The 12,236-nt window shown below is 45.6% G+C and overlaps 5 protein-coding genes across 5 annotated transcripts; 3 read left to right on the top strand and 2 right to left on the bottom strand.

The window, feature by feature from the left end:
* Positions 1-442: 442 nt before the first annotated feature.
* Positions 443-1,997, top strand: ARP3 (Arp2/3 complex subunit, actin nucleation center; the record flags this gene model as incomplete). The annotated part of the gene is made up of 5 exons (XM_049253433.1): positions 443-477; positions 540-562; positions 627-988; positions 1,042-1,869; positions 1,926-1,997. The coding sequence occupies 5 exons, from the start codon at positions 443-445 to the stop codon at positions 1,995-1,997; spliced, it is 1,320 nt and encodes a 439-aa protein (XP_049107515.1).
* A 237-nt stretch (positions 1,998-2,234) lies between these two features.
* TRM2 (tRNA(m5U54)methyltransferase) lies at positions 2,235-3,836 on the bottom strand (the record flags this gene model as incomplete). Its single annotated transcript, XM_049253432.1, has 1 exon — positions 2,235-3,836. The coding sequence occupies one exon, from the start codon at positions 3,834-3,836 to the stop codon at positions 2,235-2,237; it is 1,602 nt and encodes a 533-aa protein (XP_049107514.1).
* Positions 3,837-4,234: 398 nt separating this feature from the next.
* MRPS5 (28S ribosomal protein S5, mitochondrial) lies at positions 4,235-5,544 on the top strand (the record flags this gene model as incomplete). Its single annotated transcript, XM_049253431.1, has 2 exons — positions 4,235-5,243; positions 5,327-5,544. The coding sequence occupies 2 exons, from the start codon at positions 4,235-4,237 to the stop codon at positions 5,542-5,544; spliced, it is 1,227 nt and encodes a 408-aa protein (XP_049107513.1).
* Positions 5,545-6,667: 1,123 nt separating this feature from the next.
* LOZ57_004387 (uncharacterized protein) lies at positions 6,668-7,552 on the top strand (the record flags this gene model as incomplete). Its single annotated transcript, XM_049253430.1, has 1 exon — positions 6,668-7,552. One exon carries the CDS (start codon positions 6,668-6,670, stop codon positions 7,550-7,552), a length of 885 nt encoding a protein of 294 aa, XP_049107512.1.
* A 2,044-nt stretch (positions 7,553-9,596) lies between these two features.
* On the bottom strand, positions 9,597-11,730 carry NRC2 (serine/threonine protein kinase, AGC; the record flags this gene model as incomplete). Its single annotated transcript, XM_049253429.1, has 5 exons — positions 9,597-9,978; positions 10,031-10,412; positions 10,460-10,585; positions 10,640-10,813; positions 10,872-11,730. The coding sequence occupies 5 exons, from the start codon at positions 11,728-11,730 to the stop codon at positions 9,597-9,599; spliced, it is 1,923 nt and encodes a 640-aa protein (XP_049107511.1).
* Positions 11,731-12,236: the final 506 nt, after the last annotated feature.

Here is a 12,236-nt window from a genome sequence, read left to right as displayed (position 1 = left end):
CAATTCAACATTGAGGTTGAGCCCAAACAGCGCTTACATAACTCTCTGGCTAACTAACCGATCGAGTGCGGTGTTGGCCCTTGGACCACGGTAGGGAAAGAGATTAGAGGATAAGAATTAGATTAAAAAAAGATACAAAGTGAACTGGCATGTAGCTAGCTGTAAGTCAGCCCTGCCGCAAAATCCTGTTGCCTGCGAAGTTCATCTTCTAGGTTTTGGTGCTTAGGCTGTGGCTTGGCGCCGTCCCACGATCAAGTTGGACCTTCAAATGACGCCGAAGCCCGCGCGATTCGACTGCGACAGATCTGCCTTATTCCATTCATTTCCTACGTCTACCATATAACCATATTTAGAGACACTATCCACGGCAATACTTAAACGATAGCCAATCCCGCTATATTGTGCAGTAGTCACGCGCGGCCCATCTTTCACATTCGCAACGATGGCGTCGCAAACCCCGGCCGTCGTTATGGACAAGTACGAGCTTTGATTTACCTCGTTACTCTTCTGTTAATTATGCTAATTCTATAATCTTTCAGTGGTACCGGATACTCTAAGCTTGGTATGTAATTGCTACGTGGTGCCATTTGGTAACTGCCTCGTCCTGACCCGTACATCTCATCTAGGCTTTGCGGGAAACGACTCGCCCTCTTTCGTTTTCCCAACGGCAATTGCTACAAAAGCAAGTGGTGGAGCAAGCGGTGGAACAGGTGCCGGCAGACCAGCTGTCGCTAGTAAACCATCGTACCTAACCGGTGGTGCGGGGCCGAGTTCATCACTGTCGGCGAAGAGGGGCACAGAAGACTTGGATTACTTTATTGGCGATGAAGCGCTGGCTGCGACCTCAGGCCCAGGATACGGTATTCATTACCCTATTCGTCATGGTCAGATCGAGAATTGGGATCATATGGAGCGCTTCTGGTCCAACTCCATATTTAAGTATCTGAGGGTAGAGCCAGAAGACCATTATTTTCTTTTGACCGAACCGGTATGAACAAACTCTTAATAGGACGAACGGACTTGATAATTAACTGCGACCAGCCATTGAACCCCCCAGAAAACCGCGAAAACACTGCTGAAATCTTCTTCGAGTCCTTTAACTGCGCTGGATTATACATAGCTGTGCAAGCCGTGTTAGCCCTTGCTGCATCGTGGACTTCCTCAAAAGTTACAGATCGTTCTCTCACAGGCACTGTCATTGACTCCGGTGATGGTGTCACTCACGTTATTCCTGTAGCCGAAGGTTACGTCATTGGTTCTTCGATCAAGAGCATCCCAATTGCTGGAAGGGACATCACCTATTTCGTCCAGAGCTTGCTGCGTGGAAGAGGAGAGCCGGACAGCTCTATGAAAATTGCGGAAACCGTTAAGGAGGAATATTGCTACGTTTGCCCGGATATTGTCAAGGAGTTTGCCCGCTACGACAAAGAGCCAGATCGATTCCTGAAACATACTGTCACATCACCAAATGGAAGATCCGTTACTATTGACGTCGGCTACGAGCGATTCTTAGCCCCAGAAATTTTCTTCAACCCAGAAATTTACTCGTCGGATTTCCTCACCCCCCTACCTACCGTTGTCGATGGCGTTATCCAATCTTCCCCTATTGATGTTAGACGAGGTCTTTATAAGAATATTGTTTTGTCTGGAGGATCAACGCTCTACAAAGACTTCGGCCGCCGCTTGCAACGTGATATTAGACACCTGGTTGATGCCCGCATTCGGGCCTCAGAAGCTAGAAGTGGAGGGGCTAAGAGTGGTGGATTGGATGTCCAAGTTATTACTCATAAAAGACAGCGACATGGGCCCTGGTTTGGTGGCAGTCTACTTGGCCAAACACCAGAATTTCGAAGTTACTGTCACACTAAGGTATGCCCACCCTATTCTACTTATTATTTGACTCTAAACTTACGTATTTTCTTAAGGCGGAATACGACGAAATCGGTCCATCAATAGTTCGAAGATTTGCTCTACTTGGAGGCCCTGGAAGTACTTAGATAAATGCATGTCTATATTCTTCCTCTTTTATGAATTGTGATTATCAAGTAACTTAACGTGCTCCGTGATCATCCGTCCCTCAGGATTAGGTAAACAATACTGTATGTGTTGAATGTGTTTTAACATTTTTGATCAAAAATAATTGAAAGAAAGAAAAATGGCAGTTTAATTCGAAAATGTATAATGACATTTAGGCTACAACCTGCTATGCATGCAATGGAGCATTTCAAGGAAATTCAATCGTCGACCACCTTGTTTAAAATTGCCACACTTTCTACATGGCCGGTCTGTGGAAAGAAATCAAAGCCTCTAATGCTCTCAATCTTGTACCTTATAGCACTCTTTCCCTTACCCTCACTGGTATCTCCTCGGACTAAAACACCCACATCCCTCGCTTGCGTATGCACATTGCAACTGACATATACTACTCTGGCTGGGCCGAATACCAGCATCTGGTCTAAGAAATTCATATCACACCCCTTGCGTGGTGGATCTATAACAAGCAGTGTTTGGTCAGGTGGGTAAGGCACGTCCTGAAATAGCTTCGCTGCATCAGCCGCAGCAAAGCCGGTATTCTTGAGGTTGTTGAGACGTGCATTTTCGCGAGCAGATTCGATAGAGCCCTTGGAAACATCGACGCCTAGAGACGAGCGGAATAGGGAAGAAAGCGTGATTGTGAAAAGACCAGATCCACAGTAGGCATCAAGGAGATATTTTAATTTAGCTGGGGATATCTCGGAGTCGGGGGGTGAAGGTGGCAGGGCGTGATCACGAACATACTGTGTGAATGGGGAGAGGATGGAGTTGTTATTTTGGAAAAACGTTCCAGCAACATTGTGAAATAGGAAATCATCAATATATTCGGAAGATATTGCATTTTGGTCAGTTATATAGCTTTTTTCTTCTATGTAATCCGAAAAATGCGTTTGGATAATGTCTCTTTGGTCGTCTTTCTCAACTTTCGTCTCCTTGGCAGCATCCTTAGGCAAGCGTAAAGTATTTTCTCTGATCAATAGAGTAGCACCCGCCTTGAATTGGCACAGATTGTCTGCTACCCTTTTTCTCTCTTTTGTCAATCCGGTTCTCACGATGTCGGTACCTAGCGGGCAATCTTCAATATCCATGACCTTTCGTCGCCCCTTCATCATGAACCCAATGTTGGGAGTCTCAGTAACATTATGTGTCATCTTTTTTGTACGCCCAGGAAGTGAAAAGTGAGGTGTTAGCTTTGTCCTATATCCATACTGTAACGGCGAGGCCATTGTGTCGTGTATTATGGGAACATGCTCCGAGTCTAGGCCAGAGAAATTGACATACGCCTTTTCTATAACCCTTTTCTTATGCTTAAGTTGGTATTCGTAGGGCAGCATTTGGAACTGACATCCTCCACATTTTGCGAAATACTGGCAACTGACTAACGAGTCGTTTCGGTGCTGTGAAGGTTTGACAACCTCAACAAGGTCTGCTAAGCTATAAGATTCCCTTAGCATCGTTCTGTATACCCTTATTCTCACTATGTCTCCCGGTACAGTGAAAGGAACAGAGTAGACATGATCAAATGCAGGTGAAAGTGCAAGTCCGTCTCCAGTGGAAGATAGCTCAGATATCGTAACCTCTGTCTCAGGTATATCCGCATCTTTTCCGGCATGTATAATAGCAGGGGTAATATTTTTTGTGCATTCTGGCTTTACCGCGGTTTTTCCAAGGAGGTGTCTTATATCCCTTAGGAGTACATCGTCTTCTGTCCCACGGTCAGAGGTACTTTTTTCGTTGCCCCTCTTTCTCTTACGGGATATATTGTCACCGCTTTTTGGACCTCTGGAGATAGTATGATGCATTATAGAGTGAAAGACTGTCTCCGTAAAAGCCAACTGGACAGGGTAGAACGGAGCTGGTTTGCAGTAACCGGGTAGAGTCAATCGAGAGAGTAGTCGCATATAAAGAAATCGTGGTAGACACAAATGGAACATGAGCTAGAAAGCCAAGCAATTCATCCACGACCCGATACTCTCACAATCTGGGCAATAATCAAGCTTGATCAATGGTACTCCGTACTTGTATGGAGTAATGAACTCTCCAACTAAAACACCTGGATTATCAAATATTTTTTTTCGTGCCGGAGCGGAACAATATTACTCCGCCGTAAGCTTCTTCAACCTTTCGTTCACCTCTTCCGAAATAATCATTGAACGCTTTCACGGCCAATTTTACCTGGCCCCGGATATCAGCCGGTAAGATGAGTGTCGCCCGGCCAGCAGCACGCTGCCTTTTTTGTTCCTTTTCTCGAACTGCACCTGTCCCAGCTCTTTCACGACTGCTTCGACGCCAATTTCACCCATCTCCCCCCCGATTCGAGGAAGATGAGAACCGCTTCGACATTTCCACAAAGTTCAAACCCGAGCATTTTAAACGGTATAGTGAGAAGGAAAAGTCCCTCCTTAAGGAGGAATACACCAAGGCACAAATCGCTGCCATTGAAGCGGGTGAAAATGCTATTGACCCAGATGACCTATTATCACAACATCGACAGCGAACCGACTACTATTCATTCCAGTACCTTGACGACTTTTCTACAATCGAACCTGTTATTGATCACCATAAGCGTGCGCCTCAGACAAACTATGACCCTAACTCCCGCTTAAAAACCGAAGATGAAATCGATGAAGACATAGAGACATTTATCGACGAATTCCCTGAAGATGGAGACATGGTAGACTACAGACGGTTTACCGATAATACGCGTTTAACTGTTGGTAAATCTGAAGCCGAACTTGACGCATGCAGTTCTCTGGTACCGGAACTTTTCGAACCTGGGGAGACACTTGAGAATATTGGTGGACATAAAGAAGAAAAGAAAATAGATAACAAAATGGAGAACAAAAAAGAAGATGGAGAAGAAGAAGACATTCCTGTGGGCCTTCAAACATTATGTAAAGTCACTGGCTATTCACTGGAAGAAATACGTGGGTTGAAGGTCAAAACCCTCGTCTCGCATAGCGTTGTGAATCAGACGCGACTTGGCAAAATCCGCAAGGCATACGTCCTTACAATTGCAGGTAATGGAAGAGGTTTACTCGGCATTGGCGAAGGGAAGTCTGAAGAGTACACTGAGGCCAGAATTCAAGCCCAGTACCGTGCCATCCGCAACATGCAGCCTATCCTGCGATACGAGGACAGGACTATCTATGGAGACGTTAAAGGCAAGGTTGGAGCGGTGGAATTGAAACTCATGCATCGGCCTCCAGGTATTCATCCCTCTTCTGCTATTCTATTCTGGGTTAGAAATCAAGTTATAAGACTTGAATCACTAACATTTTTACTATACCAGGTTTCGGACTTCGATGCCAACATCATATATGGGAAATGTGCCGCGTAGCAGGAATTCAAGATCTCTCCGCCCAAGTAACACGCTCCCGTAACCCTATGAACACGGTCAAGGCTACCTACCAAGCCTTAATGAGCCAGAAAAACCCCGAGGACATCGCCCGAGCACGAGGAAAGAAACTGGTTGATGTGAGAAAGGTTTACTATGCCGGAAATGTTTAAGACTTTCTTTTGTAGAAACTCAATATTTGAACAAAGTTATTTACTAAATATAGTTTGAACATTCTTACAGCGTTGACGGTTATAATTGTTTCTTTATAAGCACCACAGTTGAGTTCTCTATTCTGTGGTGATAGGGCGGACACAATACTACTCCGCACCGAGTGCCCAGTTACAAGGCTGTAGACTTAAGACATGCATACGTACTTACATGCATGCTTCGTCGTGAACTTGCACTGGTTACGTGGAAAGATGGGCACACGGCAGCTGAATCACAGCATGAATTGTCTCACAAAAAGGTCGACCTTTATTTCTTGCCCTCAGATTTCTCCGGTCCCTAGACTTCCCAGGCTTCTCACCCTCTCGCGCACAGTCGAAGCAGTTTGCCTAGTGAGCCGTCTGGGTTCCCTAAGGGGGCTTGGGGCTCTTCATAATCCAGTCAACAGCAGCGCCAACTCTGCCATAGATTCCTCCATATTTGGTAGCACACGAGTGGCCAGCGGACACCATTCCAACCACAATGTTAATATCCTTGGCAAACAATGGTCCCCCATCATCCCTTTCACATGCATCTTTGCCTATAACGCCTGCACACATGGCTAGTTAGTTATGTCAGTAAAGTACAGCCTAAGAAATTGTCATGAACATTCAGATCAAGCCAATTGTGAAACGCATCCTCCCTGGAAACAAATATCGAGCTTGACCTGGAGCATGCCACAGATTTGCTGCATGAAAAGACATGAGACATGTTGAAGGTTCTGGGGATAATCATATTAAAGCCCAGTAGATAACTTATGGGAGAGCAACGGCTACCTACTAACTATCACCAGCTAGTTGACTATGGCAGGGCAGACTGTATTGATTGCATTCAAGAACACTCGCAATCTTTGATTCATGTTCAATGGAGATATTTGCTCTAGCTGATGAATATGTTCATAGCGACAGGAATCAAGGATTTTTCAATACCGTGATATTACGTAACGAATGCGTAAAGGTTGGGTAATAGTCTTAAAATACGTTGACTACTAACTAGTTAACTGCTCCAGGCTCCTCAATTTGTTTTGTTGCCTGGTCACCAAATAGAACTACTGCTTGCATTTTAGACTGATTTTGTGCGAGAGCAAGTATGAGCTGGCTAAAAAAACATCCTTTGCCTCCTAAAAAACCCGCGCAGAATGACGGTGAAACAAAGGACTCAGATAACGAGTCTATATATAGCAACGAAGATGCATCTAATCGCGGGCATGGCACGGACGATACCCTAGATGTTACTCGCATCCTGGAGGGGCATGGTATTCCTTGTTGTCTGGTTGGCATAGCTGCGCTTGTCTTCTATGGCGCTGGAAGACTTCGGGATGTAAGTGTTTTACTCCCCCTCACTCTTCCCGAGAAGTCTCACAAGACACAGGACTGGGAAATCTGCGTCCCAACAGACCTTGTTCCGAAGGCAGCAGAGATACTACAATCCGAGCCGTATTCAGCAAAGTATCGCTTAGTCAAACGATGGCCTGATTATGAGCCTCTCTCACTAATCCATACTTATCATCGTTTCAAAACTAAGGGAATTTTTCATTATTTCTTCCTCGTTCCTTCAATTGATGTGCACATTGACTGTGTACCTTCAAATTTCACTCGCAGCCTGCGAGGACTACCGTATCCCAAGTTAGATGTATGTATTCAGAGCTATGTGGACACAAATGACATGGTCGCTCTTTGTGATATTATCGATGGCACCAACGTCTCGGAAGAATGGGGAGAATCCAACCTTGACCTTGAAGGCACTACTGATGTACAATGGGCCAAAGCCAAGAATAAAAGGGGAGAAGAGTTTGACGGGAAGCTAGCTCTCTTTGCTTGGGATGCGCCAAAAAGCAAACGAGAGTTGTGGCAGTCATTGGTACGGACTAAAGAGGACAGATTGGACTGGACAAAACCAAAGGATATCTTTATAACGCAGTATCGCCTTATCGATGGCCCTGATCCCTGGACGCAGTTGTCCGACATGTTTTAGAAGCCATGCGGTGTTGGAGAGTGGCTTTATTATGTTTTTTTAGTAAAATGAAGGTAGAAAGTTCTTGAGAGAAGTAAACAGCAGAATCCCAGTCTTTGCTTAACTAGTTATAAAGTGTTGAATTACACGCTTGCAGGCATATCATATACGCGCCCCCGCGCCCACCTTAGGTGGGCGCTGGCCATCCATGCGAATCCACTCTCAAAGGTGCATCTTTTCTGTGGATAGAGATATCACAAATTCTTTTTGCAAATTTGTATGGGATGGTCCTACTCCGTACTCCGTACCCCTAATAACACGCAGAAAAGTGTGTGTGTAATGCATTATTTTTCGTAGGCTCCTATTCAGTCCTATGTAGAGCCACTCTCCCTAGAGTGAGGGGCTCAGATCATTTTTGCCATCATCGTGATTCAAGTAGAGGGAGGTTACTGCATGGTTTCTTAAATAGATAATAACTTTTTATTTCGTATAGGCTTTTCTAACTATCAGCTACTATCAGTTCTAGTATAAAGACCCTAAGAAATGATCGCCGGTGGTTGAAATACTCAATGGCAATAATTGAAGAAAAGTCACATCACAACGCCGAAAACAGGGATGGTGAAGAGGAGTCTCAATTCAACCTATTTTCTCTTGGAGTACGGAGTAGACCCATCTCATAACTATGTAGGCAGGACTCTGTCAGCTGGAGGCCTGCCTAGGCTAGGCTAGGCATGGAGAGTTGGAGATTAGAGGATTCTCTTCTTCTTTGTACAGCATAGATTTAGAACACTAGACTCCAAAATCATGTGCATGATCAGAGCTCCACTCTGAGCCTCAGCCTTCCAGTTGTGCTGATCAGGTTTCGCCAAGCGCCCCGAAAGGGTTCGGTGTGGCGCGAAAACCACGCTACGAAACCTTCTGCACTACGTCTGAGATGATGAGGTAAGTAGCCCACAGATCCAGAATCCTGGTATGGTTGCCTTTTTAGTTGAATGGTTTTGCTTTGTCTGATAAGCACAGAGTACACAGTATTTACCAGTGCATAGCTTAGTTAATTATCTAATGTAGGCTGAACTGTCCCCAAATCTTGCCAAATGGCCTACTCAGGAGTCAGCAAGTCTTGCCTGTATGGATAAGTTACTGCTTAATACTGTCTAAAATGATAGAAAGCTTCGAGAACATTTGTATACTATACTATGGTGATTTCACAAATGCCTTTTACTTTGAATTATGTCTATAAGTATTTTAAAAGAGAAAAAACCTCCATGTTTTATTGAATACAAACAGGTGAAATGCCAGGCAGGAGTTGCTTAAACTTGCTTTAGAGTCCTAGAGTAATACAATTCCCTTCGATCATCTTCCACTCCGCCTCTCAGAATAGAGCATTTAAAAGTTATTCTCTTGCGATTTCCCATTAATTTTGATTTTTTATATTTTGTTTTCTATAACCCTAAATCGGTGTCCCAACCAAAGACTATGCCAAGTCAATGAAGATATTGTCAAGACGAAATATGAAGGAACTTCTGAGCTGGAAAAACATTCCGATATTGGAGTGTCATGTAGAAACAAAGATATGAGGCCACTCCTTAGCTAATGACATCAAGCAAGATGGTTGTCGTAGAGGAATCAGTTGAGTAGTGTGTAGAAGAAAGAACATCAAAAGTGTCTAGCCGGTGACAAGAATGCCAAGCGCCAGAACTAAAGCATTACAATAAGAAAAGTATCCGAACCAAACAAGAGTGGTCAAAGGTGACCAGGATAGAGAGGGAGATGGTGGGAGAGGTGCAGTGTGAGCCATGTGGGAGGTTGAGGGTGTCCTCCAAAGAAAAAGGAATCAACTCGAACATCTAACAAAGGGTTCGCAAAACAACGAGATGGCATGGACATGGGAACAATTTAAAATTTCTCGCGCAGAATGCATGCACCTTATCGCCGAAACGCCTCAAAAAAAAAATAAAGCAAAACGCAACGCCAGGCCATAAACAGTCAAGAATGACAAAAACGAGGAAGGGTTAGGGATCTGCATGGCGAAGTAAGGTAGGAGCTTGATGATAAGGCTGCTTGCTTAGGCTCGGTACCCTTGCAAACTCTCATCAGCCAGCTGTCCATGATAGTCGCCGTCGTGGTGAAGAGTAACACTATTGAAATCCTCAAAGGGGTCCGGGGCTTGCTCGCCTGGAGTTGCGAGTCCAGAATCCATCGGGACACCTTTGAGATTGTTGGAACCGCTGATATCAACACTTGCACTCTCTTTGACGTTGCGAAAGTTGACAGTATCAATAGCACGGCCTTGATGAGGGATCATGGGGGGCTTCATGTGTCGAATAAGCGCCCACTGCGTGGTTCTAAAGAAAGGATGTGTTTTGACATCAGATGCACCTGCACGGGCACCAAGTCGACGGGTTTCATCTTTAATAAGCAGTTTGCGGATAATCGATTTACATAGGCTAAGGAAAATTAGACAATATGCAAGGGAAAATGCAGGTGCTGTTCACTTACTTTGAGATCTGCTGGGCACTCCCGTTGTCTGGGAATGGTACTTCATCCCTTAAGATATTGGCGAAAGTTGCATTTCTATTCTTACCTTTGAAAGGCGTGGTGCCGTACAGCATTTCATAGATTAGGATACCTAAGGTCCACCAGTCAACTGCGCTTGTATGCCCATCGCCTTTGATGACTTCAGGGGCAATATATTCCTCTGTCCCAACAAAAGAATTGGTTCGAAAGTTAGCAATACACGATTTGGTGTCGATTGTAGGTAAAGAGGATGAGGATGTTCCGTTGCGGCCAACGATCATGGTTGGTGCACCGCCGGGGCCTGACTGTTTTGAAAGATCAAAGTCTGATAACATGATATGTCCTGATTGGTGAAGTAAAATATCTAGAAACGTCAGTATAACCCCAAACTTCCGACCGAAAGCAACTTACTCTCAGGCTTGAGGTCACGGTAAATGAAGCCCATAAGGTGAAGGTACTCTAAAGCAGCAGTGACTTCAGCCGCATAGAAGCGCGCATCATCTTCAGGAATGCATTTTCCAGGCCGTGTTTGAAGAGCTGTTGCAACTTAGCAGGCTAGATACGAGACAACACAAGCCGGGAGAGTAATACCTCTGAAGAATTCTCCACCGCTACAATATTCCATGCAAAGGTAAAGATGGTCTTCTGACTGGAAAGAATGGTATAGTGTGACAATAAAAGGGTGGTTACTGGTGGCAAGAATTTCTTGTTCCGCCAAAGCTCTCTTGATCTTATTTCGTTTGATCATCTCCTTCTTGCTCAAAACTAAAACGGACGCGTTAGGTACAAGTGCATACTGATGTCACTGTGGGGTAACACTCACCTTTCATAGCATACAGTCTGTTCGACTTTTTCTCGCGTACCAAATACACCTTACCAACATCACCCTTCCCAATCAATTTAATCTTATCGAAGCTCCCAGGCCCAACTTCGACATTTCGCACTTTGATAGAATTCGAGCTATACGTGCGCCTACAATTGACAAAGCTTCGGGGAGCTGAAAGTGCTGACACGCGGTCTGCGTCTGGGGGAGAAATATCCTCTGACTTGGGCTTATCAACAAAACTAAGCTTTGGTGATGCGCCTCCTGATGCAATTAAAGGCTCTTTTCCCAGCTCAGCAGTTTTTGGGCGATCGTCCGAGCCATTACTAGCAAATAGGCCCTGAGCATTTGGTGCGGACGCAACTCTCCTCAATTTCCTGGCAAGTTCTTCTTTTCCAGCGGAGGTGACTTGGTCTGATGCCGGCACACCCTCAACCTGCAACTCTGGAGTATCTGGGGGTGACGAAGGACCACTGTCATCATTTCTGTGTCTTAAGGCCGGATAGCCCTGGTGTTGGAAATAAGGATTTGCATGTGCGGTTGGCGAGACGCCTTCATCGAGATGGTTACCTTCACTGGCGACGGTGGTCGAGCGATTCCGGCCAATTGTAGGGAGAAATCGAGACTGTCTGAAGGGTTTGTTCTCTGTCTTTATACCAGGTGTACCAGCGCCTTGCTGGCTGCCATTTGCATTCGCGTTATTATTGGACGAGGAGCTGTTGATCCGAAAGAAATTCTTCAGCCGCGTGGGGAAGTGTGACGAATCGCCCGTGTTTTTTCTGCTGGGGAGGGAGATGCTGGGGAATTGACGTTTCTCTGACCCAACACCAGAACCGGACGAACTGAACAGCTGTGTCATCGCTGGGCAGCCGGTTCACGAAACACGCTCGAGGGAGGAGGATGGGAGCACCACGAGATCGTAACGACGAGGAAAGGAGTTGTCAGCAGTCAGGAGCAACGCCGCCGCGGATATATTTTAGAGTTGTCGGATTCGAAACTAAACGATAAGGGACGTCAAGGCGAGGCCGCAGTTGGCTGAATGGAGCCCGCCCTAAACGAATTCCGTTTGGCTGCAGAGGATGGGGTCGTTGGACGCGGTGGCAGCGTCGCTGCGTGATCCGATCTGTCACTAAAGTTTTTGGCTGTTCCTTGCTTCAAGGCGAGCAAAGCCAGTCTGACTTCCAAGATTCAAGTCTTTACTGCCGGCCGGCCATCGACGCAAGTAACAGCGGGCAGTCGTTTCTCCGGAAAGCAAGGAACCGACGCAACTCAAGGCACAGAGGGTGGCATCCAGAGGGTAGATGTGAAGAAAGAAAAAATAAGAGAGAAGAGGTGAAGGATTTTCAAACCACGCCGAGCCAGCAG

The sequence above is a fragment of the Ophidiomyces ophidiicola genome (genome assembly GCF_022830035.1).
Source record: "Ophidiomyces ophidiicola strain CBS 122913 chromosome Unknown scaffold_18, whole genome shotgun sequence".
Taxonomy (NCBI): Eukaryota; Fungi; Ascomycota; class Eurotiomycetes; order Onygenales; family Onygenaceae; genus Ophidiomyces; species Ophidiomyces ophidiicola.
Note: the sequence above shows the minus strand (reverse complement) of the source record. Positions and strands in the feature narration are given on the sequence as shown.